General features: G+C 47.0%; 1 protein-coding gene across 2 annotated transcripts; it reads right to left on the bottom strand.

Annotated features, from left to right (window-relative positions):
* Positions 1-117: 117 nt before the first annotated feature.
* Positions 118-9546, bottom strand: ASL (argininosuccinate lyase). Of its 2 annotated transcripts, XM_046667658.1 has the most exons (17): positions 9459-9546; positions 9222-9276; positions 5960-6154; positions 5477-5560; positions 5177-5233; positions 4963-5060; positions 3703-3780; positions 3543-3620; positions 3050-3102; positions 2635-2697; positions 2336-2450; positions 2077-2161; positions 1905-1964; positions 1578-1661; positions 657-737; positions 408-514; positions 118-304 (listed from the first exon to the last, which is right to left on the bottom strand). In XM_046667658.1, exons 2-17 carry the CDS (start codon positions 9231-9233, stop codon positions 160-162), a joined length of 1395 nt encoding a protein of 464 aa, XP_046523614.1. In that variant the 5' UTR covers positions 9234-9276; positions 9459-9546; the 3' UTR covers positions 118-159. The 2 variants fall into 2 exon arrangements, with proteins under 2 accessions (XP_046523614.1, XP_046523615.1); XM_046667659.1 differs by lacking the exon at positions 9459-9546 and having other exon boundaries at positions 9222-9433.
* Between the last annotated feature and the right edge of the window lie 14653 nt (positions 9547-24199).

Below are 24199 nucleotides of genomic sequence, written 5' to 3' on the forward strand. Positions count from 1 at the left end.
AACTCTCACCATCCTTGCCCCGTTTTTCCACTTCCTCGATGCCCCCACTGCCTGCTCAACAGATTCCGGAAACACCACAGCTGAAGGGACGGGCTAGGCAGGAAACACGCAGCAGCCTCCTCTTGGGCCCACTTTATTCAGGGTGTGGTGGGGAGGGCTCTAGGCCTGCTGTGCCCGCAGCAGTGCTCGCACCTGGCTGATCTGCCAGTCAACACTGGAGCGCGCTGTGCCACCCAGGGCAGCATACTGCTCAACGCTGTGCCCGTAGTCCCAAACGTGGCTCACGTCACCCGAGAACAGGGGGCTGGGGGTAAAGGAGGAGATGGACCAGGGCAGCTGGGCCACCCCGGCCTCAGGAGCCCAGGCTTGCCTACTGGGAGGCAGCAGAGGGAGGGGAGGGACCGCACCTGATGGTCTGTAGCTCCTGCAGCGACAGCTGGTTAAGGGCAACCCCCTTGGTCTCAGCCATGAACACGGCTTTGCCAGAGGCCTCGTGGGCCTGGCGGAATGGCATCTGTGGGCACCGGGGCAGAGGGGGGCACTGATGCCGGCTTCCTTTGTTCCCTGTTCTGCCCACACCCTCCCTGATACCCCCACCCCTGACCTGGGAACATCCTCCTCCCCTCACCTCTCCACCCTAGCCACCCCACACTTACCCCTTTGCGGACCAGGTAGTAGGCAAGGTCAGTGGCCAGCATGTCAGGACTAAGAGCCCGTGCCATGTTCTCAGGATGAATCTGCGGGATGCAGGCCGGGGGCAGGGTGAGTCCTAGGGATTCTGGGACCTGAAGCTGCCAGCCCCAGGCACCAGGCCTACCCCTCAGCCAGGATGTCCCCTGCCTAGGGCAGATCTGCTCTTACCCACCCTGTTCTGCTCTCTCTGCTTGAGCCACCTTTTTACAAATATTGAGAATTTTTAGGTGTGCTACTGGGTTGCCTTTACTTTTTCAGAGTCCTTATCTTTAGCACGCATCAGAATCACCTAGAGGATTTATGACAACCCCCAGAGTCTCTGATTCAGTAGTCCTGGAATGGGACCCAGGATCTCATTTCTATCAAGTTCTCAGGTGTGCTGGTGCTGCTGGTCCTGGGACCCCACTTTGAGGACCACTGCTTTAGAGACACACCCTAAACTCTCTAGGAATGAAATGACATCATGATGAGGATTTGCTTAAAAATAACGGGGGGACGGAGGAGAGGAGTGGCTGGAGATAGCCGAAGCAAGGATGGCCATGTGCTGATTATTGTTGAAGCCAGATTCAACGTATAAATATGGCGATTCATTATACATTCTCGCAACTGTTGTATACTGAAATTTCCCAGAATAAATGTTTAAAAAAGAAATCTGTTCGGGCCAGTTGATGGGACCCCTCAAGTCTAATCCACTTCCATTCTACTGCAGCACCTTAAGCTTTGTCCCTTCCCCATTCCCAGGGGCAGGGACAAGCACAAGCACATACCTCTCTCCCCCTGCCCCAGGTCTTCTGGACTACCCACCCTCACTTCCTCTCAAGATCCCCCTCCTGGCATGCCCACTCCAGAATTTAGGGGCCTAAGGGAGAATAGGAATGACTTGCCTGCAGTGTAGAGATGATACCAGTGGCCACTTGGAGGACGGCGCTCATGGTGTCTGACACTTCAAACACGGCTTCCTTGTCCTCCTAGGAGGCAAATGGCAAGAGATGAGGGCCCAGTAGCCCCACCTCCACTGAGGCATCACTGGGAACACTCAGCACCTTGCACACCCTACACTGAGGGCAAGGAGAGTGCTCTCAGGGCAGTCAAGGACTGGGTGCACAGGATGGGAGATAGCAATTCTGTGGGCCCCTACTGGGGCATGCCAGGGCCCTGAGAACTGCTGTGTGACATATATACAGGTGGGTCCACCACCCTCAGCCTCACACCTGTAAGTCCTTGTTGTAGGTGCTCGGAAGTCCTTTCAGTGTCATCAGGAGCCCAGCACACTGAGGGAAGAGTGAGGCTCAGGAGGCTGGACCTCGGAGCCCGTCCTGAAAGTTCTCTCAGGACCCTCCAGGTCAACCCAGAGGCCTTGCCCTCACTCCCTGCCCTGCTCACCCGCCCAAACACTCGCCCCGCCTTGCTCCGGATCAGCTCCAGGCTATCTGGGTTTTTCTTCTGGGGCATCAGGCTGCTTCCAGTGCTGGGAACAGAGATGCTGGCGCTGAAGGGGCTCCCCTTCCCCTTGTCTGGTCTGCTGGTTAGGGTGGGGCATGTCCAGCAGCACACAGTCCAGGTCTGCACAGGGGGTGGGGTGGGGAAGAAGGAAGCCATGCTGGTGGGTGCAGAGCTGGAGCAGGGCAGGGGGCAGCCTTACCTGTACGCATCTGAGAGCTGCACAAAGCTGAATTCCTTGGTGCTGTAGAGGATGAGATCCTCAGCCATCCTGCTAAGATGGGTCATGCACAGTGAAGCCCAGAACAGGAACTCAGCTTGTGGGATGGAAGGGAGAGCAGGCTTTCTGGTCACCAGGCCTCTCTTCCTCATTCAGCCTGGAGAAGCTCCAGGTGGACTATAAAGGGGTGGGAGGAGGCTGGAGAGGAGCCAGGGCTGGGGGACAAAGGTGAGAGACAGTGCAGGGGCCTGGAGGCTGAGCACGCTGGCCCCAGGACTCACCCACAAAGTCTCGCTCACTGGTAGCATCCATGCTGTTGAGAGTGATAGCCCCAAAGTTCAGTTCTGGAAGAGGGGCAGACGGGAAGGCAACAGGGTTGGGCTGGAGGGCAAGGAGGGGCCTCCTCTACCCAAACCAGGGGCCCAGCCACCCTCCCAGCCCCCTTTCAGGGAGAAACAGTAGGTAGTGGCAGGAAGTGGGGGGAGGTCTCTTGGACAGGTCCCAGGAAGGCAGCTGGAGCCCTGAGTCTCCCCAGCACCATGCACCCCTCCATGGGCCTTCTCTTGCCTCTCCAGCTTCAGCGTCCATAATAAACGAAGGTTTTATCCAGACTCCTGCCCTCTCTAAGTATGTGTCTGTGGGACATGGCTGGTGCTGAGGGTGATTTCCCCAGGGTGGAGGGGCAAGGCGCCTCACCTGCTCGGAGCAGCTCCCGGTCCACACCCAGAGGATTGCCTGCAATGGCCCCGCTGCAGGGACATGGGTTCTGAGTGACCAGGGCTCCCAGCAGGCAGGCCCTGGCACACAGACACATGCACACCCAGGGCAGGACCCTGGCTGCCAGGGCTTCGGCCCAGTCAGCTTGGGTGCCAGACACTTGTTCCCATGCGGGGGACAGGGCAAGCTGTGGGCAGCTGGCTGGCCTCTCTGGAGCCTCTTTGGAGAGCTCTGGCCCTGCCCTGACACACTAGCTAGCTTGGTTGTCTGCATCTTAGAGAGAGGTGAAGGTCCATGCAGGGTCCCCCTCCCACTTGTGTAGCAAGAACCCTGAACAGGCAGGCCAGTTACCTGGCTTTCTGTCCCCCTGTCCTTCCTGGCTCCCCCACTTCTGTTGACCCCCAAGGGCCATGCTAACTATGTGGCAGCAACCTCCAACCTCCCACCCTTGGAGCACTGGGGCCTCACTCACCTCCCCAGGGGCAGGACGTTGATCCGCTTCTGCACCTCCAGCAGCCTCTCAGAGTCTCTGGTCAGTGCCACGGCATGGCTGTGGGAAGGCAAGGGGCTGGAGGGTCAGGACTGCCTGGTCCCTCCCATCCATCACAGCCCCTGTACCTCACCTCACTCACCTCAGGATCCAATGGCTCCAGCGGATGGGCTGAGCCCTCTGTAGGTGTGTGTACCCTGGGAAGAGGATGTCACGTTCCCTGTGGGATAAGAGTAGGGGCAAGGGGCCTGAGGGACTCAGGAGGTTCAGGTGAGGCCTGCCTGTGACACCCAGGACCCTGTAGGCCTGGACCCCTCCAGGGAAGAGCAGGGCAGGCCTACCAAAGATCTGCCTTCATGGGGGACCAAACCATCTCCTTGGGACAAACACGTCACAGAGTGGGGCACTGTGATTCCAGGACCGGGCCAGGGCCATGGGGCCTCCAGGGGGCGAGGCTTTGGCCAGGATCAGGCAAGGTTACACCCTCAGCTTGGGCCTCTGCACCTCAGCAGCTGATCTGAGCAGGGCCAGAGCAGGGAAGGAGGCAGTGGGAGTCCGAGTTTGTGAGCACACGAGAAGCTCCCGAGGACCCCAAAATAGCTGGGGGCACTTTAAAGTAGGCAGGGCAGAGGTGCTGTGGGTGATGGTTCTGGTTTGTTTGTTTTTAATAAATAGCTTTACTGAAATATAATTCACCCATTTAAAGTGTATACATTAGTGTAAAACCATCATCGTGTCTATTTGAGAACATTTTCAAAACCCCAAAAAAGAAACACTGTGCTCAGCAGCAGTCGCTCCTACTCTTCCCAGCCTCCCAGGTGACAGAACTTGTGCCCTTGTTTTCCCCCAGGTGGTAAGGGCCATGAAACTGGGGTCACTGGGAGTTGGGGAAGAGGAGGGGTGAACCATCTCTCTGACACCACATAGGGACTTCTCAGCAGTCAGGTCACAGAAACCAAAGCTTGGGGTGAAGCCAGCAAAGGTGGCCTTTGGCTCTGTCCTTTGCCAACCATGCTGGGTGGGGATGGGGGACGTGGGGCACAGACCAGCTGAGGAATGACTCTGATGCCCTAGGCACAGCCGGCCCCTTTCCTCAGGCTTCAGGGCATCTGCCTAGTACCTTGGCCTCCTGCCTCTGAATCCCCAAAGGGTGAGCCTGCCCTGCCTGCTGAGCTAGGCTGGCATGGGGGTAGGGGACAATTCCAAAAAGGCCCCACTCCTGGCTGCTCTGCCTCACTCAGTGCAGGAGTTCTTGGACCTCCCCTGTACACCAAGGCCTGACTCTTCAACCCTCATCACCTGTCATCTAGGTCTGGTGTTCAGGCTGCCTGTCTCAGGCGTAAGGAGATCCTGGCTACCCTCATGGCCCTCTCTGCCACTGGGGTGTCCCCAGGGGACTCACGCCTCTGCCCGATCCACCATCGTTCTGATGAGCCCCCAGAGGAGGGCAGAGAGCGTCCAGCAGTTCTGCCGCATCCACAACCTGAGGTCTGTGACCACCTACGGGGAGGAGGAAGTGGCACTTAGGGAGGCAGATGTGCTGAGCCCTAACTCTGCTGCCTAGGCTCCCCAAGGTTGGGAAGGCACAGGGTGGGGGGCAGAGGGGCTCATGGCACCTGGTCGTTTCGACTTCGTCCTGTATGCAGCTTCCCTGCGGTTTCTCCGATGAGCTCCTGGGGGTGGAGGGTGGGGTCAGCCCAGGCAGAGCGTGCTTCCTCCCCAGCCATGTGGCCCTCCCTCCCTGCCCTAGGGCCCCCTGGTCTTGCCCAAGTCTCTGCCATCTTAGATGAGGCCTCCTGTTCTGATGTCTTGCCTGTACTCTGCCAGTGATGAGGGGAACAGAATGATGGCGCTATGTTCAAAGTGGCCCAGGGTGAGGCAGAGAGGGGAGGCCGGCGGGGAGGTGGGAGTCGTACCTTCAGACGCCGCTCATTGGCCGTGTGGATGTCCTCATCATTGGGGTTTAGTTTGAAGGTGTCCTGGGCCCACTCCTCAGCCACCTGTAGCAGATGGCAGCAACCCTGGGGGTCAGCGGGCAGGCATTGGCAGCCAAGGGGATCCTGGCTCTAGTCCCTCCGTCACCTGATCACTGACTGTCCCTGTATAGGAGCTGAGTCCTAGGAGTGCTCCAGAGAAGGGGCCTGTGTAGCCCCCACCCCTGAGGGAGCATCTCAAGCCCAGCACACTTTTGCCTATGAGCCACGGGGCCTAGGGGGCATTAAAGGATGAAGAGAGATGGTGAGCACAGCACATGGTTAAAGGGTACCTTTCTAGGTGTTTAATCACCACAAAGGGAAATGACAGGCTTGGGATGACAAGGAAACCTGCGCTCAGGGATTTGGTGGGAGCCAGGGCCATAGGGAGGTGCCCTAGGGTGGGCCTTGGGGTGTGAAGAGTACCTTGTCTAGGCCATGGAGTATCTGGTCCACCTCAGCCTTGGTGAGGAGGCCCGCCTTCTCCAGGCCCCGGCTGTAGGCCTTGCTGCCCTGCACGTCCACCTCCCACAGGTGCCGGTCATAGGTGATGGATGAGTTGAACTTCTCCATGATGGGGTCCACCGTGCCCACAAACCGGCCACCCCACAGCTTCCCGCTCTGGCCAGGAAAGCAGGAACAATTAATCTCCTCCCTCCACTTGAGAAGAGTGCCTCTTGCAAAAGGCCCTCAGGAGAGTTATCAAGTCTGATGGCAGTGGGCAGGATTATTCCCATTGGCTAGATAAGGAAATTGAGGCTCAGAAAGGGTCAGGAACTTGCCTGAAATCACTCAGGGAGGGTGTGTGGGAACATGGCTGGACACTGAAATTAAGGTTCTTGCCCCCAACATGACACTGCTCTAGGGAGATGGTGGCAGGGTACAAGGCACCCCTGAGACCAAAGCAGAACTTCTGGTCCCTTTCCTGTCACTGACCAAGGTGAGAAGTCACTCTAGAATCCAGCTCTGATGTACCAATGATAATGATAATACTGGCTAACATATATTGCATTCCTACTCTGTGTCAGGCATCATTCTAAATGCTTGGCATGCACTGACAGCAACCCTCTGAAGTAGGTACCAATACTACTCCACTACAGTGAGGGGGAAACCGAGGCACAGAGCAGTTATGTAGCTTGCCCTCACTGGGGGTGGCAAAGCCAGGACTGTAGCCTAGCAGTCTGAAGTCAGAACCTACGCTCTAAACCCCACATTCCACTAGGGCCTCTCTGCTGTCCTGAATTTCTGCTGTAGGGACAGGCAATGAGGCACCTGAGGGGCCCCATCAGGCTCAAGTTACCTGCATCTCCCTCCCACAGCTTGGAGTGGGGCCTAAAGTTCCAACCCCCACCACTCCTTGGGAGAGCACCCCTGACACATACCCTATCACTGGCCTTCTAGGAGGTCACTAGGTGACTCTCTGCCCCCCAGGAGCCAAGGGCAGAGGGATGACACAGTCGCTTCTATTTTGAAAGAGGGCATAGGCCAGGGCATAGGCCAGATGGGGCAGGGGGTACCAAACACCTGAGAAACAGTCCAAGCACCTAGAGTGCCAAGGACTGGGAGGAGAGTGTGCCAGGGTAGATGTGGCCATGTTACTTCACTGGCATCTTTTCTGTGGAGAGGGGATTTATAATGGCCACTGGGGACAGATAGCCTCCTCTGTCCCCTTGCAATGTCCCAGACCACTGTTAGCCACCTGACCGTGGGCATATGACATAATCTCTCTAAGCCTCAGAGTTGCCTTTCTATAAAATAGGGATAATAACAGTACCCATCTGATAGCATTCGATTAGATACAATTTGCTAAGTACATACACAGCACAGTGCCTGGCACTCAACAAGGACTCAGTAAACTTTAGGCGTTACTAAGGAAGGGGCTGAGGACTGCCAGAGTCAGGGTGTGCCTTAGCTTGGTTCCTGTGTGCACCACAGGAGGCCGCCACCAGGCTCGGGCCCCAGGCTGTGAGCTGATCCCTCAGTGCCCAAGAGCCTTGGCTCTCAGAGGACTCCGCCCTGCAGACGCAGCCTCCACCCCCCTCATCTTTCTGAGCTGTACGACCCGTTACCGCCCTGCTGCCCCAACAACCCTAGATCTGCAGCAAGCCCCGACGTGGGGCCCCGGTCCTGACCAAGGGGCCAGAGGACTAGGACCAGCCAGTCAGGATTGGGAGCCAGGCTGCCCCTCAGCCAGGGCCTGGCACTGCCTCTTGCAACAGGCCCCTGGACTGCCTGCCTGGGTTCTTAGTAATAACAATTACTTAACAAGCCGGCTGCAGCCAAACCAATTAGTGCCAACCCACAGGATGGCCTGGGGCAAGAAGAGGTCACCTGGCCCCTTGGTCTCCTGAAAGCAACCCACTCTGCCTTGGGGCCAAGCTCCCACCCCAGGAGGATGTCACAATGAGGTGCCACGACCTGGACACTGAGGAGAGGGGAGGCCCAATGTAGCGGGAGAGGGCTCTGCTCCAAGTCAGGGCACATCTGGGCCAGAATGATCCCTTTGGGGCAAAGGAGCACGGGCCTTGGGTTGAGCTGGGATGAATGAGCAACAGTCAATTTAGAATGCACAAGGGAAATACCAGTGTTGCTACTGGTAGTATCATTAGCCACGGCTTACTGTGCACCTGCTATTGCCTGGCCCTGTGCAAGGCATTCTACGTATGCTATCACACCCTCCTCTGGTGGGCACTGTTACCCCTACTTCATAAATGAGGAGAGAGGTTCAGGAAGGTTGAGTGACTGCTTCAGAAACCAAGCCTGTTCAGCTCCAAAGTCCAAGCCCTGCCCCGGCCCTCCACCACGACCCAGAAGCTAGCAGAGCCAGCATTCTCATCCTGTTTTTTCAGATGAACAAACTGAGGCCCAGAGAGAAGAAATGACTCGCCAGCTAATCAGGGCCAGAAGGGACTGGAACCCAGACCTCCTGCTTCTCAGATCCAGGGTTCCCTTCACTGGCATCAAGCAAACAGCCTCTTTCACCTGAAGGGTTCAAAGCAACAACCTCATGATTCAGTACCTTACAGATAGGTATCATTATCCCCATTTGCTAGATAAATCAACTGAAGCCCAAGGAAAGAAACTTTTGCCTTGGACTCCTGCCACTCAGTGGTCAGGAAGAGAACCAGGACTCCTCTGGCTCTAAGGAAGAGACAGGAAGTCACAGGGCACTGGGGCCACTGGGGCATGGTCCCCTGCCTCCTGGCTCTTTCTACACAGAGTCACATGGACTCTGCTGCACAGGGACAACTGCCACAACAGGAGAGGGGCACGGGGTGGGGACTAACCGGAGGACACGGGGGAAGAAGGAAGGAAAAGGTGAGGGGCCTGAATGAGTGGGCAGCACCTCTCCCGCCCCAGCCAGGAGCACGGTCAGGTCAGGTCAGGTCAGGTCAGGGCCACCTTCCCCAGCAGGGAGGGTTGGTGAGTTTGCCACACAGGCCATCTGGGGAGGGGGAGAGGGGGGAAAGTAGAGATGATAGGTACACCGGGAAGTCTGGGCAAACACCTCTTCCGGGCTCTGGCAGGTGCGCCAGAGGGTACCCACCGCCGGGAGCCAGCGAGGACAGTTGCCAGAAGGGCGGCGGCAGCAGGTCCGGCATGGGGAAATCACGTGCGCAGGGGCCCGGGGCGCCCCTCCCCCTCGTTTGGAGTCTCGGAGGACTGGCGTCCCCGAGGTTCCACTCACCTCTGATGCCATGTTGGGTGGTTCCTCGTCTTCCGGGAGCCTCGGTCCTCCGCGTCTGGAAGACAAGATGGGACTGACGACCTTCCCGGCCCCCGGGAGGCACGGGCTCCGGGCTGGGCACGGCGCTGGGCGGAGCGCAGCCCACGGGGAGGCGGACGTGGGCAGCGCCCAGCGCGCCACGGTCCTCGGCGCTCCCTGCGTCCCCCTGTCCCGCTCTTCCCGCCGCGGTACACTTACCACCGCCCGGCGTGCAGTCGTCTCCCGCCAGCCACCCGGCCGGGCTTTTCTGGCCCGGAGTGCGTCAGCAGCGGCCTGGCTCTGTCCCCGCCTCCTGGCGGCGGCCCCGCCAATCCCAGGCGGCCGGCGAGGTGGGCGTTGCCTCCGCCCTCCAACTCCGGCCCTGGGCGGGGCTGTCTCCAGGGGGACTTTGGGCCGAGCCGCTCCAGGGCAGGAGTGGGGACAGTGAGGGTGGTGCCTCGGCGGCAGCGGGCCCCGCACCGGGCACTGGAGACTCGGGCTAGAGGTAGAGACGAAGACATCGGGCCAGGCCTGGCGGGCACACGAGATAAATAAGGTGAAAAGGCATGCCGGATCATTCATTCATTCAACAAACACGAGAGAAGCTGGGCAAAAGCTGGGAGGCCAGAATGTCAATGTCCTGCTTGGAGAACAAGAAACCGTTAGAATGGCTGTAACACAGGGTTAGGGCCTCCTAGATAGGGGTGGGGAGGAAAGGTAGGAAGTAGGTTGGGGCAAGATTGTGAAGGGCATCTACACAGAATTCAAAGTGTATTACAATGTACATTTGAAAATTATAATCCAATGTTACTGCAAGAAAAAATAAATTAAAAAGAAAAGATTGTGAAGGGCTTCGATGTCAAGGGAAAGGGTTTGGTTTTGGGTCTTGGTCCTGTAGGTCGTAGGGAGCCAACAGATTTTAAAATTGGGGGAACCAAACTTTTTTTTTAGAAAAATAAATCTGGCAACAGTTCCCCTCCACACTGCCAGGATGAGGCTTCTGGGGTTGTGAAATTCACTCACTGGGGTGAGTCCATTCCTGGGGAATTGCTAGGGTTGTCTGAACCCTGTAACGGTAGCTGGGATTGAATCAAATTCTCAAGCCTTGTTAAATGACAAGTGCCCAAATTCATTGCCAGGAGACCCAGACTACAAGAAATGCTAAGGAAGTTCTTCAAGCTGAAGGGAATGACATCAAATGGAAGCTTGGGTCTACAGGAAAGGATAAAGAGCACCAGAAAAGATAACTATGTATAGTTACCTCTTATCTTAATTTCTTGAAAGGCAAATGACTATTTAAACTAAAAATAATAACAACGTATTGTTAGTTTTATAACAAAGTGGAAGAGGATACTAATGAAATTATACTGTTGTAAGGTTCTTACAGTATACATGAAAAAGTATAATATTAATTCAGGGCCAACTGGGACAGGTTAAGGATTCATATTGTAGTCCTTAGAGCAACCACTAAAAAACAGGTACATCTAGGGGCTGGCCCCGTGGCCGAGTGGTTAAGTTCACGCACTCCACTGCAGGCGGCCCAGTGTTTCGTTGGTTCGAATCCTGGGCGCAGACATGGCACTGCTCATCAGACCACGCTGAGGCAGCGTCCCACATGCCACAACTAGAAGGACCCACAACTAAGAGTATACAACTATGTGCTGGGGGTCTTTGGGGAGAAAAAGGAAAAAAATAAAATCTTTAAAAAACCAACACAACAAAAAAACAGGTACATCTAAAAACCCAATGGAGGAGACAAAATGGAATATTAAAATGTTCTCAATCCAAAAGAAGTCAGGAATAAAGGACACAAGTACAGATAGAAAAAACTAGCAAGATGATAGGCTTAAAAAACTATATCAATAATTACATTAAATGTAAATTAGTTAAATACTCCAATTAAAGGGAAAGGTTGGTGCTGGTCTCATGGCCAAGTCATTAAGTTTGTGCACTCCACTTCAGCAGCCCAGGGTTTGGCTGGTTCAGATCCTGGGTGCAGACCTAGCATTACTCATCGAGCCATGCTGAGGAGGCATCCCACATAGCACAACCAGAAGGACCTACAACTAGAATATACAACTATGTACTGGGGGGCTTTGGGGAGAAGAGAAAAAGAAAAAAAAAAAAGATTGGCAACAGATGTTGGCTCAGGTGCCAATCTTTTTTGTTTTTTTAAAAGGGCAGAGGTTGTCAAAATGCATAACAAAAGTAAGATCCAACTATAGGCTATCTAAGAAAAGTCCACTTGAAATATAAAGACACAGACAAGTTAAAAGTTAAGTGATGGAAAAGATATACCATGTAAATACTAATCATAAGAAATTTGGAATGGATATATTCATATCAGACAAAGTAAACTTTAAGGCAAGAAATATCACCAGAGGAAAAAAGATCATTATATAATGATAAAAGGGTCACTTTATCATTAAGAGCTAACAATCCTAAATGGATATGCTTCTAATAACACAGCTTCAAAATATAGGAAGCAAAGATGAAGAAACTAAAGACATAAATAAATAACCCCAAAATTATAATTGGAGATATTAACTTCCCTATCTCTGTAATTGACAGAATCTGTATACAAAAAAATCAGGAAAGATATAGAAGATCTAAACAACATCATCAACCAACTTGACTTAATTGATATTTATAGAACATGCCACACAGCAACTGCAAAATAAATTAAATTATTGGTGCCCTTTGAAAGCAGCAGAATGATGATAATAATTTTTGTATTTAAAAATGACTCTGGGGCCAGCCTGGTGGTGCAATGGTTAAGTTCGCACATTCCACTTCAGCGGCCCAGGGATGGCTGTTTCAGATCCCCAGTGCAGACATGGCACCTCTTGGCACGCCATGCTGTGGTAGGCGTCCCACATATAAAGTAGAGGAAGATGGGCATGGATGTTAGCTCAGGGCCAATCTTCCTCAGCAAAATGAGGAGGATTGGCAGCAGTTAGCTCAGGGCTAATGTTCCTCAAAAAAAAAAAAAAAAAAAAATGACCCTTAGGGGCCGGCCCCATGGCCGAGTGGTTAAGTTCGCGCGTTCAGCTTCAGTGGCCCAGGGTTTCACTGGTTCGGATCCTGGGCGCGGACATGGTGCCGCTTGTCAGGCCACATTGAGGCCACGTCCCACATGCCACAACTGGAAGGATTCACAACTAAAATATACAACTATATACTGGGAGGATTTGAGGAGAAAAAGCTGAAAAAAACGAAGATTGGCAACAGTTGTTAGCTCAGGTGCCAATCTTTAAAAAAAAAAAAAGACTCAAAAATGTATTATATTATAAATATACACCATGGAATACAACTCAACAATAAAAAGAAGTGAACTATTGATACATGCAATAACTTTTCTAAATGGTGGACATGGTAATGGGTGCCAAGGATTAGGGATAATGGGGAAGGCAATTCTAAAAGGGCAACATGAGGGATCATTGTGGTGTTGGAACTGTTTGGCATCTTGACTGTGGTGATGGATACACAAACCTACACAGGTGATTAAACTGTGTAGAATTTAATACACATACAGACGCACATAAGAAGAGGACAGGTGAAATGGAGAAATCTGAATAAGATCAGTGGATTGCAACAATGTCAATATCCTGGTTGTGATGTTATACAATAGTTTTGCAAAATGTTACCACTGGAAGAAACTGGGAAGAGTATAAAGGGATAGCCCTGTATTATTTCTTACAACTGCTTGTCAATCTAAAATTGTCTCAAGAAAAATTTCAATAAAAATATACTATACAACAACAAACAACCACATAGATATAGAGATCAGATTGGTGGTTACCAGAGGGGAAGCGGGGAGTGGGGAGGGTAAAAGGAGTGAAAGGTGTCGGTGTCGCAATCCGATGTACACATCAGGATAGATGCGGAGAGGGCTGATGGCCACTCTGAGTTTATTATAACCAGCGTTTCAATATATACATAGCTTACAGCTGTTAAACATACACAGATGTTCTGGACAATGTAATTAGCGAATGCCAAGAATTCTTAGTGATTTCTCAAGGAGCCCTCCCTTGGCCTCTGTTTTGATATTATCATGTTATTGCCGCGCTCGTATATTTTATCTCGGAGCATGCAAGGCCTCCTAGGCAACGGCCCCTCCTGCTCCCAATATTGTGTCTCCATCTGTGCCCCCGGGCGACCGATGCCTGGCTTAGGTTGCCTCCCACTGGAGGTCTTACCCATCATTGGCTAACCGGCCTTCTCACCTCCGGGTCACAGTTTGTTGCAAGCCTTTTCCAGTGATTATTAACCCTTCCTGTGTCAGGGGTGGCTACGAAAGGGCATATATGTATGATGACGGATGGTAATTAGTCTTTGGGTTGGTGAACATGATGTAGTCTACACAGAAATCAAAATATAATGATGTACACCTGAAATTTTTATAATGGTTATAAACCAATGTTACCTCAATAAAATATATATATATATATATATATTACAAAAGCCATTCACGTTCACTTTAGAAAATACCTACAATAAATAATGGCATGGGGTTATGTTTTTTAAAAGTTCCTACCTTGCAGAGACACATATTGAAGAATTTTCAGGTGAAGTGACATGCTATCTGGGGTTTATTTAAAAATACTCCAACAACAAAAACAACAAAAGGGAATGAGATGGGTAAGATAGAAGATTTGCAAAATGTCTATAGTAGTTGAAGTGGGTATGTCTGAAAATTTCCAAGTGTTGAAAAATGCTCATAGTCCCACTGTTAAAACTCTAACAAACCTGGATATACACATGTTTATGTGTATGTATGTACATATATATGATCAATATATCAGCTTTATGAGATATAATTGATATACAATAATATAATATAATTGATATACAAATATTTAAAGTATACAATTTGATATATTTTGATATATACATACCCCCATGAAGCCACACCATAATCAAGACAGTGAATGTATCCATCATACCCAAAAGTATCCTTGTGCCTCTTTATATTCTCTTCTTTCTACTTCTCTCCATTCATCCCCAAGAAAACATTGATCTGCTTCTTGGAACCATAGATTAGTTTTCTAGATTTACCTATATCTATATATCCATATATATATATGGAATTTTATATATATAATCTTTTTTCTCTGGCTTTTCTTACTCAGCATAATTATTTTAAGATTTATCAATGCTATTAAACATATCAATAATTCATTCCTTTTTATTTATAAATAGTATTCCATTGTACACATATACTCAATTTGTTTATCCAACTGCCTGTTGACGGACATTTGGGTTGCTTCCAATTTTTGGTTATTACAAATAAAACATGCAAGTCTAAGTCTTTCTAGAGACATATGCTTTCATTTCCCTTGGGTAAATACCTAGGAGTAGAATGGCTGGATCTTATGGTAGATGTATGTTTAACTTTTTAGGAAATTACCAAATAGTTTTTCAAAGTGGTGGTACAGTTTTATTTTTCCCACCAGCAGTGTATGAGAGTTCCAGTTCTGCACATCCTTGGCAACACTTAGAATGGTCAATCTACTTACTTTTAGTCACTCTTATAGGTACATAATGGTATCTCACTATTGTTTTAATTTGCATTTCCCTAATGACTAATGCTGAACATCTTTTCATGTGCTTATTTGCCATCCATGTATCTTCTTTGGTGAGGTGTCTGTTCAAATTTTTTGCCCTTTTTAAACTGAGTTGTTTGCTTATTGTTGTGTTTCAAGAGTTCTTTATATGTTCTAGATACAAATCTTTCATCCAGATATATGCTTTGCAAAGATTTTCACCTAGTCTGTGGATTGTCTTTTCTTTCTCTTAACACCATCTTTATTAGAGCAAAAGTTTTTAATTTGCTGATACAAGTCCCTTACCAGACATATGATGCATGATCTGCAAATATTTTTTTTGCCATTCTATGGATTATCTTTTCACTTTCTTGATTGTATTGTTTGCAGCACAAATGTTTTTAATCTTAATGAAGTCCAATTTATCTATTTTTTCTTTTGTTGCTTATACTTTTGGTGTCATATCTAAGAAAATATTACCTACCCCAAAGTCATGAAGATTTACTCATGTTAATTTACAGTTAATTTTTCTGTATGGTCTGAGGTAGGCATCCAATTTCATTCTTTTCCATGTAGATATGCAGTTACCTTAGCACCATTTGTTGAAAAGGCTATTCCTTCGCCCATTGAATTGTCTTGGCACCCTTGTCTAAAACTCAATTGACCTAAATGTAAGACTTTATTTCTCAATACTGAATTCTATTCCATTTATCTATATGTCTATCCTTATGCCAGTACCATACTATCTTGATTACTGTAGCACTGTAGTAAGCTTTGAACTTGGAAAGTGTGGGTCCTTCAACTGTTTTCTTCTTTTTCAAAATTGTTTTGGCCATTCTGAGTCCTTTGCATTCCCATATGAATTTACAATCAACTTGTCAATTTTTGCAAACAAATCAGCTGGAATTTCTATAGGGATTTTGTTGAGTCCGTAGATCAATTTGGAAAGTATTGATAGTTTAAAAATATTAAGTCTTCCAGTCATGAACATGAGATGTCTTTAATTAGAACCTCTTTAATTTCCTTCAATAATGTTTTGTAGTTTTCTGGGCACAAGTCTTGCACTACTGTCTCTATTATAAGTGAAATTGTTTTCTTGATTTCATTTCACAACTCTTCACGGCTAGTGTACAGAAATACAGTTGTTTCCTATATATTGATCTTATATCCTGCAATCTTGCTGAACTTGTTTAGTAGTTTTTTAGTGGATTCTTTATGATTTTCTACATAAAATAGCATGTCATCTGAAAATATAGATAATTTAAATTCTTCCTTTCCAATCTGAATGACTTTGTTTCTTTTTCTTGCCTAATTGCTATGGCTAGTAAATTTTTGAATAGAAATGGTGAGAGTGGACGTCTTTGTCTTGTTCCTAATCTCAGGGGGAAAGCATTCAGTCTTTCACCATTATGTTCACCATGTTCACCATGATGTTAGATGTACATATATTAGTTTCCTAGGATAGCCATAGCAAAGAACCACAAACTGGGTGGCCTAAACCAACAGAAATTTATTCTCTCACAGTTCTGGAGGCTAGAAGTCTGAAATCAAAGTGTCCGTATGGCCATGCTCCTTCTGAAGTTTCCAGGGAATAAGCCATCCTTGCCTCTTTCAGCTTCTAGTGACTCCCAGCAATCCTTGGCATTCTTTGACTCTGGCTGCATCACTCTGATCTCTGTCTTCATCTTCACACAGCCTTCGTCCCTGTGTCTCCTCTGTGTCTTTGTATCCAAATCTCCCTCTCCTTTCTCTTATGAAGACACCAGTCGTTGGATTTGGCGCCCACCAATCCAATGGGGATTAGGACTTGAACTTATTTTTCTGGAGGATACAATTCAGTCTACTACAGTGGGGTTTTCATAGATGCCCTTTATTGAGTTGAGGAAGTTCCCTTCTATTCCTAGTTTATTATTATTTTTGTTTAAGCAGTCAATTATGTTTCTACAGATTTAAATAGCAATTAAAAAATCTTATATATTTACCTATGTAGTTATTATTTCCTGTGTTCTTTATCTCTTCATGTAAATCCTGATTTCTGTATGCCACCATTTTCCTTCTGCCTGATGCATTTCCTTAACATTTCCTTGTAGTGCAGGTCTACTGGTGATGAATCCTTTCAGCTTTTGTATATCTGAAGATGTCTTTATTTCATCTGTGTTTTGAGAGATATTGTTTCCATATATAGAATTCTAAGTTGACATTTTTTCCCAGTATTTTAAAGGTGTTGTTCCACTCTCTTCTTACTTGCATTATTTCTGATGAGAAATCTGTCATCCTTATCTTTGTACCTCTATATACAACATATCTTTTTTTTTCTCTAGCTGCTTTTAAGATTTTCTCCTCATTACTGATTTTGAGCAATTTGATTATGATGTGCCTTCGTGCAGTTTTCTTCATTTTTCTTGTACTAGAGAGTGTGGAGCGTCTTGGATATGTGGATTTATAATTTTTTTACATGCCATGATTTTTTGTCCTTTAATTATTATCTATTAATAGTCACACATAAATAGCAAAATTATTAAATAGCTCTAGGCTTATAATTTTCTGTTAATATAATTTTAATATTAAAATATTTTTTCTATCCCCCTCTTCCTCCTCTTTTTTGGAGACTTCAATTATTTGTACATATGCTTGAAGTGTCCCATAGTGCATTGATGCTCTTTTCATTTCTCTTGATTCTTTTTCTTTCTGTGTTTCATTTTGGATAATTCCTATTTCATTCATTTTTTTTCTTTTTAGGAAGATTAGCCCTGAGCTAACATTTACTGCCAATCCTCCCCTTTTTGCTGAGGAAGACTGGCCCTGAGCTAACATCCATGCCCATCTTCCTCTACCTTATATGTGGGATGCCTGCCACAGCATGGCTCACCAAGCGATGCCATGTCTGTACCCAGGATCTAACCTCTGTGCCACTGGGCCAGCCCCTATAATCCCTATTTCTATACCTTTAATTCACTAATCTTTTCCTCTACAATGTCTAATCTGCTACAATATTTTCCTCTACAATGTCAATCCAATGCAGTATCTAAAATCTTGCTGTTTTCATCTCTAAAAGTCTGGTTTGAGCCTTTTTTTTTATATCTTCCATGTCTCTACTTAACTTTTTTTTACAAGGTGATAATTTTATTATCATTTTCATAATATTTTAACTTGTAACCATATAGAAATTCTAGGGTATGTTAACTTTTTATTATGGTAGAAAAACACATGAAATTTACCATCTTAAGCATTTTTAAGCAGACAGTTTAGTAGTGTTAAGTATTGTTGTGAAACAGATTTCTAGAACTTTTTCATCTGTCAGAACTGAAACTATATCTACTAATCAACAACTCCCCTTTGCCTGCTGTCCCCAGCCCCTGGTAATCACCATTCTACTTTCTATATATATGAATTTGACTACTTCATTTTTTATTTATTTATTTATTTTGTGAGGAAGATTCTTCCTGAGCTAACACCTGTTGCCAATCCTTCTCCTTTTTTTGCTTGAGGAAGATTAGCCCTGAGCTAACATCTGTGCCAACCTTCCTCTACCTTGCATGTGGGATGCTCCACCGCATGGCTGATAAGTGGAGTAGGTCTGCACCCAGGATCTGAACCTGCAAACCTGGGCCACCAAAGTGGAGCATGCAGAACTTTAATCACTCAGCCATGGGGCTGGCTGCTGAATTTGACTAGTTTAGATATCTCATGTAAGTGGAATCACACATTATTTTTCCTTTTGTGACTGGCTTATTTCACTTAGCATAATGTCCTCAAGATTCACTCATGTCATAGCATGTGACAGAATTTCCTTCCTTTTTAAGGTCACATATATTATTCCATTGTGATAGTTAACTTTATGTTTCAACTTGACTGGGGTAAGGAACGCCCAGATAACTGGTAAAACATTATTTCTGGGTGCCTCTGTGAGGGTGTCTCTGGAAGAGATTAGCATTTGAATCAGTGAACTAAGCAAAGCAAATGGACCTCCCCAATGTGAGTGGGCATCATCCAATCTGTTGAGTGCCCAAATGGAACAAAAAGGTGGAGGAAAGATGAATTAATTCTCTCTCTGCTTGAGTTAAGACATCTATCTTCTTTTGGCACTCTTGGTTCTTGGGCTTTCAGACTCAGATCAGGAGTTACACCATGAGCTCCATGGCTCTCAGACCTTTGGAAGTGGACTGAATCACACCACTGGCTTTCCTGGTTCTCTAGCTTGCAGAAGGCAGTTTGTGGGACTTCTTGGCCTCCATATCTGCATAAGCCAATTCCTTTAATAAAGCTTCTAGTATATCAATCTTATTGGTGCTGTTTTTTCTGGAGAACCCTGACTAACCCATTGTTGTATGTCTATACCACATTTTTTTTTACCCATTTATCCGTCAGTGGACTTCCACTTCCATCTCTTGGCTGTTGTGAATAGCGGCTATGAACATTGGTGTGAAAACATGTCTGTGAGACCCTGTTTTCAGTTCTTTCAGATGTATACCCAGAAATGGGACTGCTGGATCACATGGTAGTTCTATTTTTAATTTTTTGAGGAACTGCCATACTGTCTTCCATAGCAGTTATACCATTTTACAATCCCACCAAGTGTGCACAAGGATTCCAACTGTTCCATATCCCCACCAAATTTGTTGTTTTCTAGGTTTTTTGATAGTAGCCATCCTAATGGGTGTGAGGTGATAGCTCATTGTGGTTTTGATTTGCATTGCTCTGATGACTAGTAATGTTGAATATCTTTTCATATGCTTATTGGCCATTTCTATATTATCTTTGGAGAAATGTCTATTCAAGTCCTCTACTTAATTTTTTGAACACATGGAATACAGTTATAAGAATTATTTTAATGTCTTTCTCTGATTTTTAATCTCCTCATTATGGGTCATATTTTCTTGCCTCTTTACAGGTCTACTAATTTTTGATTGGATTCTAGACATTATCTTGTTAAGTGTTGGATATTTTTGTATGCCTCTAAAACTTGAGCTTTGCTGTGAGATGCAGTTAGGTTACTTGGAAACAATTTGATCCTTTTGGGTTTTGCTTTCACTATTTCTTAGACAGGTCGGAGCAATGCTCAGTCTAGCACTAATTATTCCCCACTAATTCAGGAAGACCTTCCTGAATACTGTACCCAGTGAATTATGAGTTTTCCCAGTCTGGCTGGTGAGAATAGGCCCTATTCCCCTGGATGCTTGAGTATGAATCCATACTCAGATAGTTTCCTCATAGGCATGCATTGATCAGTAATCCACTGAATACTTGAGGGGGACCCTCTGTAGATTGTCAGAGTCCTCGCTCTGTATAGTTCTCTCCTCTCTGTTAGTCTGTTTTATAAAATCTAGAGGCCTATGTCTCTCAAGGCTCTCCACTTTGTCTTTTCAACTCAGGGAGTCTGTCAGACTCTGCCTCACTTCCCCTTCTTTGCATCATATCCTGGGAACTTTCTCAAAGTAGTAAGCTGAATGTTTATAGGACTCACCTCTTTTGTTTCCTGTTCCTCGGAAATCACTATCCTTCACTGGAAACCTGTTTCATGTATTTTGTCTTTTGTGTGTGTGTGTGTGAGGAAGATTGGCCCTGACTAACATCTGTTGCCAATCTTCCTCTTTTTGCTTGAAGAAGATTGTTGCTGAGCTAACATCTGTGCATTTTATGTGGGATGCCACCACAGCGTGGCTTGACAAGTAGTCCTAGGTCTGCACCCGGGATCCAAACCTGCAAACCCCAGGCCACCAAAATGGAGCACATGAACTTAACCACTGTACCACTGGGCCAGCCCCTGTATTTTGTCTTTTTTATTTTTTATTTTTGGTTGTTTCATGTGGGATGGTAAATCAGGTCCACCTTACTCCATCTTGGCCAGAAGCAAAAGTCTGGTGGCAGATATTTAACAAAGAAAAGGTAAGAGGGGTAGAGTTGAACTTACCTTGGTTTAAATCCCAACTCTGTCACTTAGTGTAAAATGAGGGGAAACCTATAGATCCAAATGCCTATTTGATCTTTTTCCTTAGATGTTTAAAAGATATCTAAAACTCAACATGTCCAAACTGAACCCCTGATCTGCTCCCCAAACATGGTCCTCATTTTGTCCTTCCCATGACAGTATATGGCAACGCCATCCATCTAGTTGCTCAGGCCATAAATCTTGGAGTCATCTTCGACCCTGTTTTCCCACACACCCAAATCCAATCAGTCACATAGTCCTGTTGGATCTACATCAAAATATATTCAGAATCTTTTTCTCACCTCCACTGCTTCATCCTGGACTAAACCACCATCATCTTTTGCTTAGACTATTAATCACAACAGCCTTCTCATTAGTGTCTCTGCTTATACCCTTACCCTTCTACAGTCTCTTCTCAACACAGGAGCCAGAGGGATCCATTTAAAATTTAAGTAAGATCATGCCATATCTTTGCTCAACACTCTCCTGTGGCTCTCTCTGTTTCATTTAGAGAGAAATCCAGCATCCTTCCAGTGACCTGGAACTCAGTGACCTGTCCTTATCCCTCCTTCCGTATCTCTCTATCCTCTTCTCTTTTGACTCTGCTGTCACTCAGTCACTCTCTACTCCAGCCACACTGACTCCCTGTGTTCTTCAAGCATCCAGGCATGTTCCTGCCTTGGAGTCTTCATACTTTTTGCTGTTCTCCTTGTCTGGAATGTTGCCCCAAGTCTCCCCATGTCTCACTCCCTCACCTTCTTTGTGTCTCTGCTCACATGTCACTTTCCCGCAATGTGAGGACTTTCCTCGATAGCCTTGTTTAAAGGAGCAATTTGTTCCTCCTCCTCTCTCTGATTTCTCGCCTTTATTTTCTCCATAGCACTTACCATTCTCTGTCATACTATATTTGTCATCTATTTGCTGATTTGCAATTGTCCCTGCACACTAGAATGTGAGCAGGGAATTCTGTCTGCTTTGTTCTTTAATGTATTCTAAGCACCAAGAACATTGAAGGAACACAATAAGTATTTATTAAATGAAAAAAATGAATAAATGAGTAAAAATACCTAACTTGTATGATTTGTTGTGAGAATCTGAGTTAATAATATATTTAAAACCTCAGCACTACATCTGGCACCTACATAATCAGCACTCAATAAGTGCTCTGTCATTGCTATCATTGACAATAACAACTGTGCTCCCAGGAGAAGGGGGAGACAAAGAGGAAGGACAGAAGCTCTTACCTCCTCATACCTCCAGAGCATCATCCTAGGAAATCCCAAGCTCTGGCTCCTGCCTGAGGAAAGGAGAAAAAGTTAAGGACAAAAATTAAAGGAAGGCTGAGGTGTTTTCTCCATTTAACTAGAGCAATAAACAGAATAACGTGATAGCTTATGTTTCTTGAGCTCTAGCCATGCGCCAGGAGGCACTACGCTAAACGTTTTACGTAAGGATTATCTCCTTAACTCCTCACAACCACCCCTTGTGGTCAACATTATAGTTACTCCCATTTTACTGATTAGATTATCGAGTAGTACTGAGTAGATTGTCATTCTACTGATTACCAAGTTTGGGAGAGATTAAGTGACTTGCCCAACAACCCTCAGCTAGGAAGTGGCTGAGCTGGGAATTGAACCCCAGCAATCTGGCCACGAAGCTCGTGTTCTGTGCAGGGCAGCAATAACACCCACTGGGGGATCATGCCGGGAGGTTGATTTATCAGAAATTAATTACCTGATGGGTCAAGTTAAGAATAACTGGCTAGGGGCTGGCCCAGTGGCGCAGTGGCTAAGTGCGCATGTTCTACTTCAGCAGCCTGGGGTTCACCAGTTCAGATCCCAGGTGCAGACATGGCACCACTTGGCAAGCCATGCTGTGGTAGGCGTCCCACATATAAAGTAGAGGAAGATGGGCATGGATGTTAGCTCAGGGCCAGTCTTCCTCAGCAAAATGAGGAGGATTGGCAGCAGTTAGCTCAGGGCTAATGTTCCTCAAAAAAAAAAGAAAAAAAAAGAATAACTGGCTAATAGGATCATTACTAAATGTCACATGACAATCAACAAACAGTTGATTTCAGGCCTTGTGGTGAAAACAAAAGTTGGACAAGGAGTCTCAAGGCCTCTGGTTTGCCATAGCTCCATTTGCTGAATTAAGATTGACTAGACATACATGGTGCTGAGTGTACAGAAGCCAGCCTGAAAGATTGCTGCAGGGGATAGCAAGAGCCTCGACCCTGTTAGTTCTTAATGGAGACAGTTGTTGGTGACCCAGCTTGGGGAGAGGTCTCACCACTGGCAGCACTTTAAAAGAGCTCAAGCGAGGGGCCAGCCCGGTGGTGCAGTGGTTAAGTTCACACGTTCTGCTTCGGCGGCCCGGGGTTCGCCAGTTGGGATCCCGGGTGTGGACAGGGCACTGCTTGGCAAGCCATGCTGTGGTAGGCGTCCCACATATAAAGTGGAGGAAGATGGGCACAGATGTCAGCTCAGGGCAGCCTTCCTCAGCAAAAAGAGGAGGATTGGTGGCAGATGTTAGCTCAGGGCTAATCTTCCTCAAAAAAAAAAAAAAAAAGAAGAAGAAGAAGAAGAGCTCAAGTGGCAGTTACCATACTGTGGTAATGTGAGTATGCTCTGTGACAGGCTCTGAGAGTCAGAGGAGCCAGGGGTTGAATCTAAGCCACATCACTCCATGGGTGTGGCCTCAGGTAAATTACTTAATCCCTCAGAGTTTCAGTTAAAAGGGGATGATGACACCCATGCACTGGGCATTGAGTGAGGAAGAAATTGCATATGTATTACATCTGATTTATACAAGGTACTCAGTAAATGGTAGTTACTATTATTAATAAACGAAGCCCTTGTGGCCCAGGATGATGCTGGTTTGGACAACTATTTATTCAGTGCTTTTAAGTGCAGTGTTTTATGTGTAAATCAATTATCTATTGCTGTGTAACAAAGCATCCCAAACTGTGAAACAACTGTCATCATTATTATTACCTTGGGTCATTCTGGAGGTTGAATGAGCTCATCTAGGAGGTTCTGGCTTAGGGTTTCTCATGCAGCTGCAGTCAGATAAACTGGGTGGGCTAGGGCCATTTAAAGGCTTCCTCAGTCACATGTCTGATGCCTGGGCTGGGAAGAGTCAAGTGGCTGGGAGCTATGACAGTCCGTATAACTGTGTGGTCTCTCTATGTGGTCCTTCCAGCATGGGTGGATGGAAGGTAGCTGGGCTTCTTTCAGGGTGACTCAGGACTCTAAAGACCCATGTCCTAAGAGACAGCGCCAGGTGGGAGCTGTAATACCTTTTCTGCCCCAGCCTCAGTGGTCATGCAGTGTCATCTGCCACCTTCTATTCATTAGAAGTGAGTCACTAAGGGCAGCTCATATTCAAAGGGAGTGGGGGAGTTAGTCTCTACCCCCGATGGAGGAGTGCCAAAGAATTTGCCGACAGGTTTTAAAACCACTGCATGTTTGTTATCACATTTAATC

The sequence above is a fragment of the Equus quagga genome, chromosome 7 (assembly GCF_021613505.1).
Source record: "Equus quagga isolate Etosha38 chromosome 7, UCLA_HA_Equagga_1.0, whole genome shotgun sequence".
Taxonomy (NCBI): Eukaryota; Metazoa; Chordata; class Mammalia; order Perissodactyla; family Equidae; genus Equus; species Equus quagga.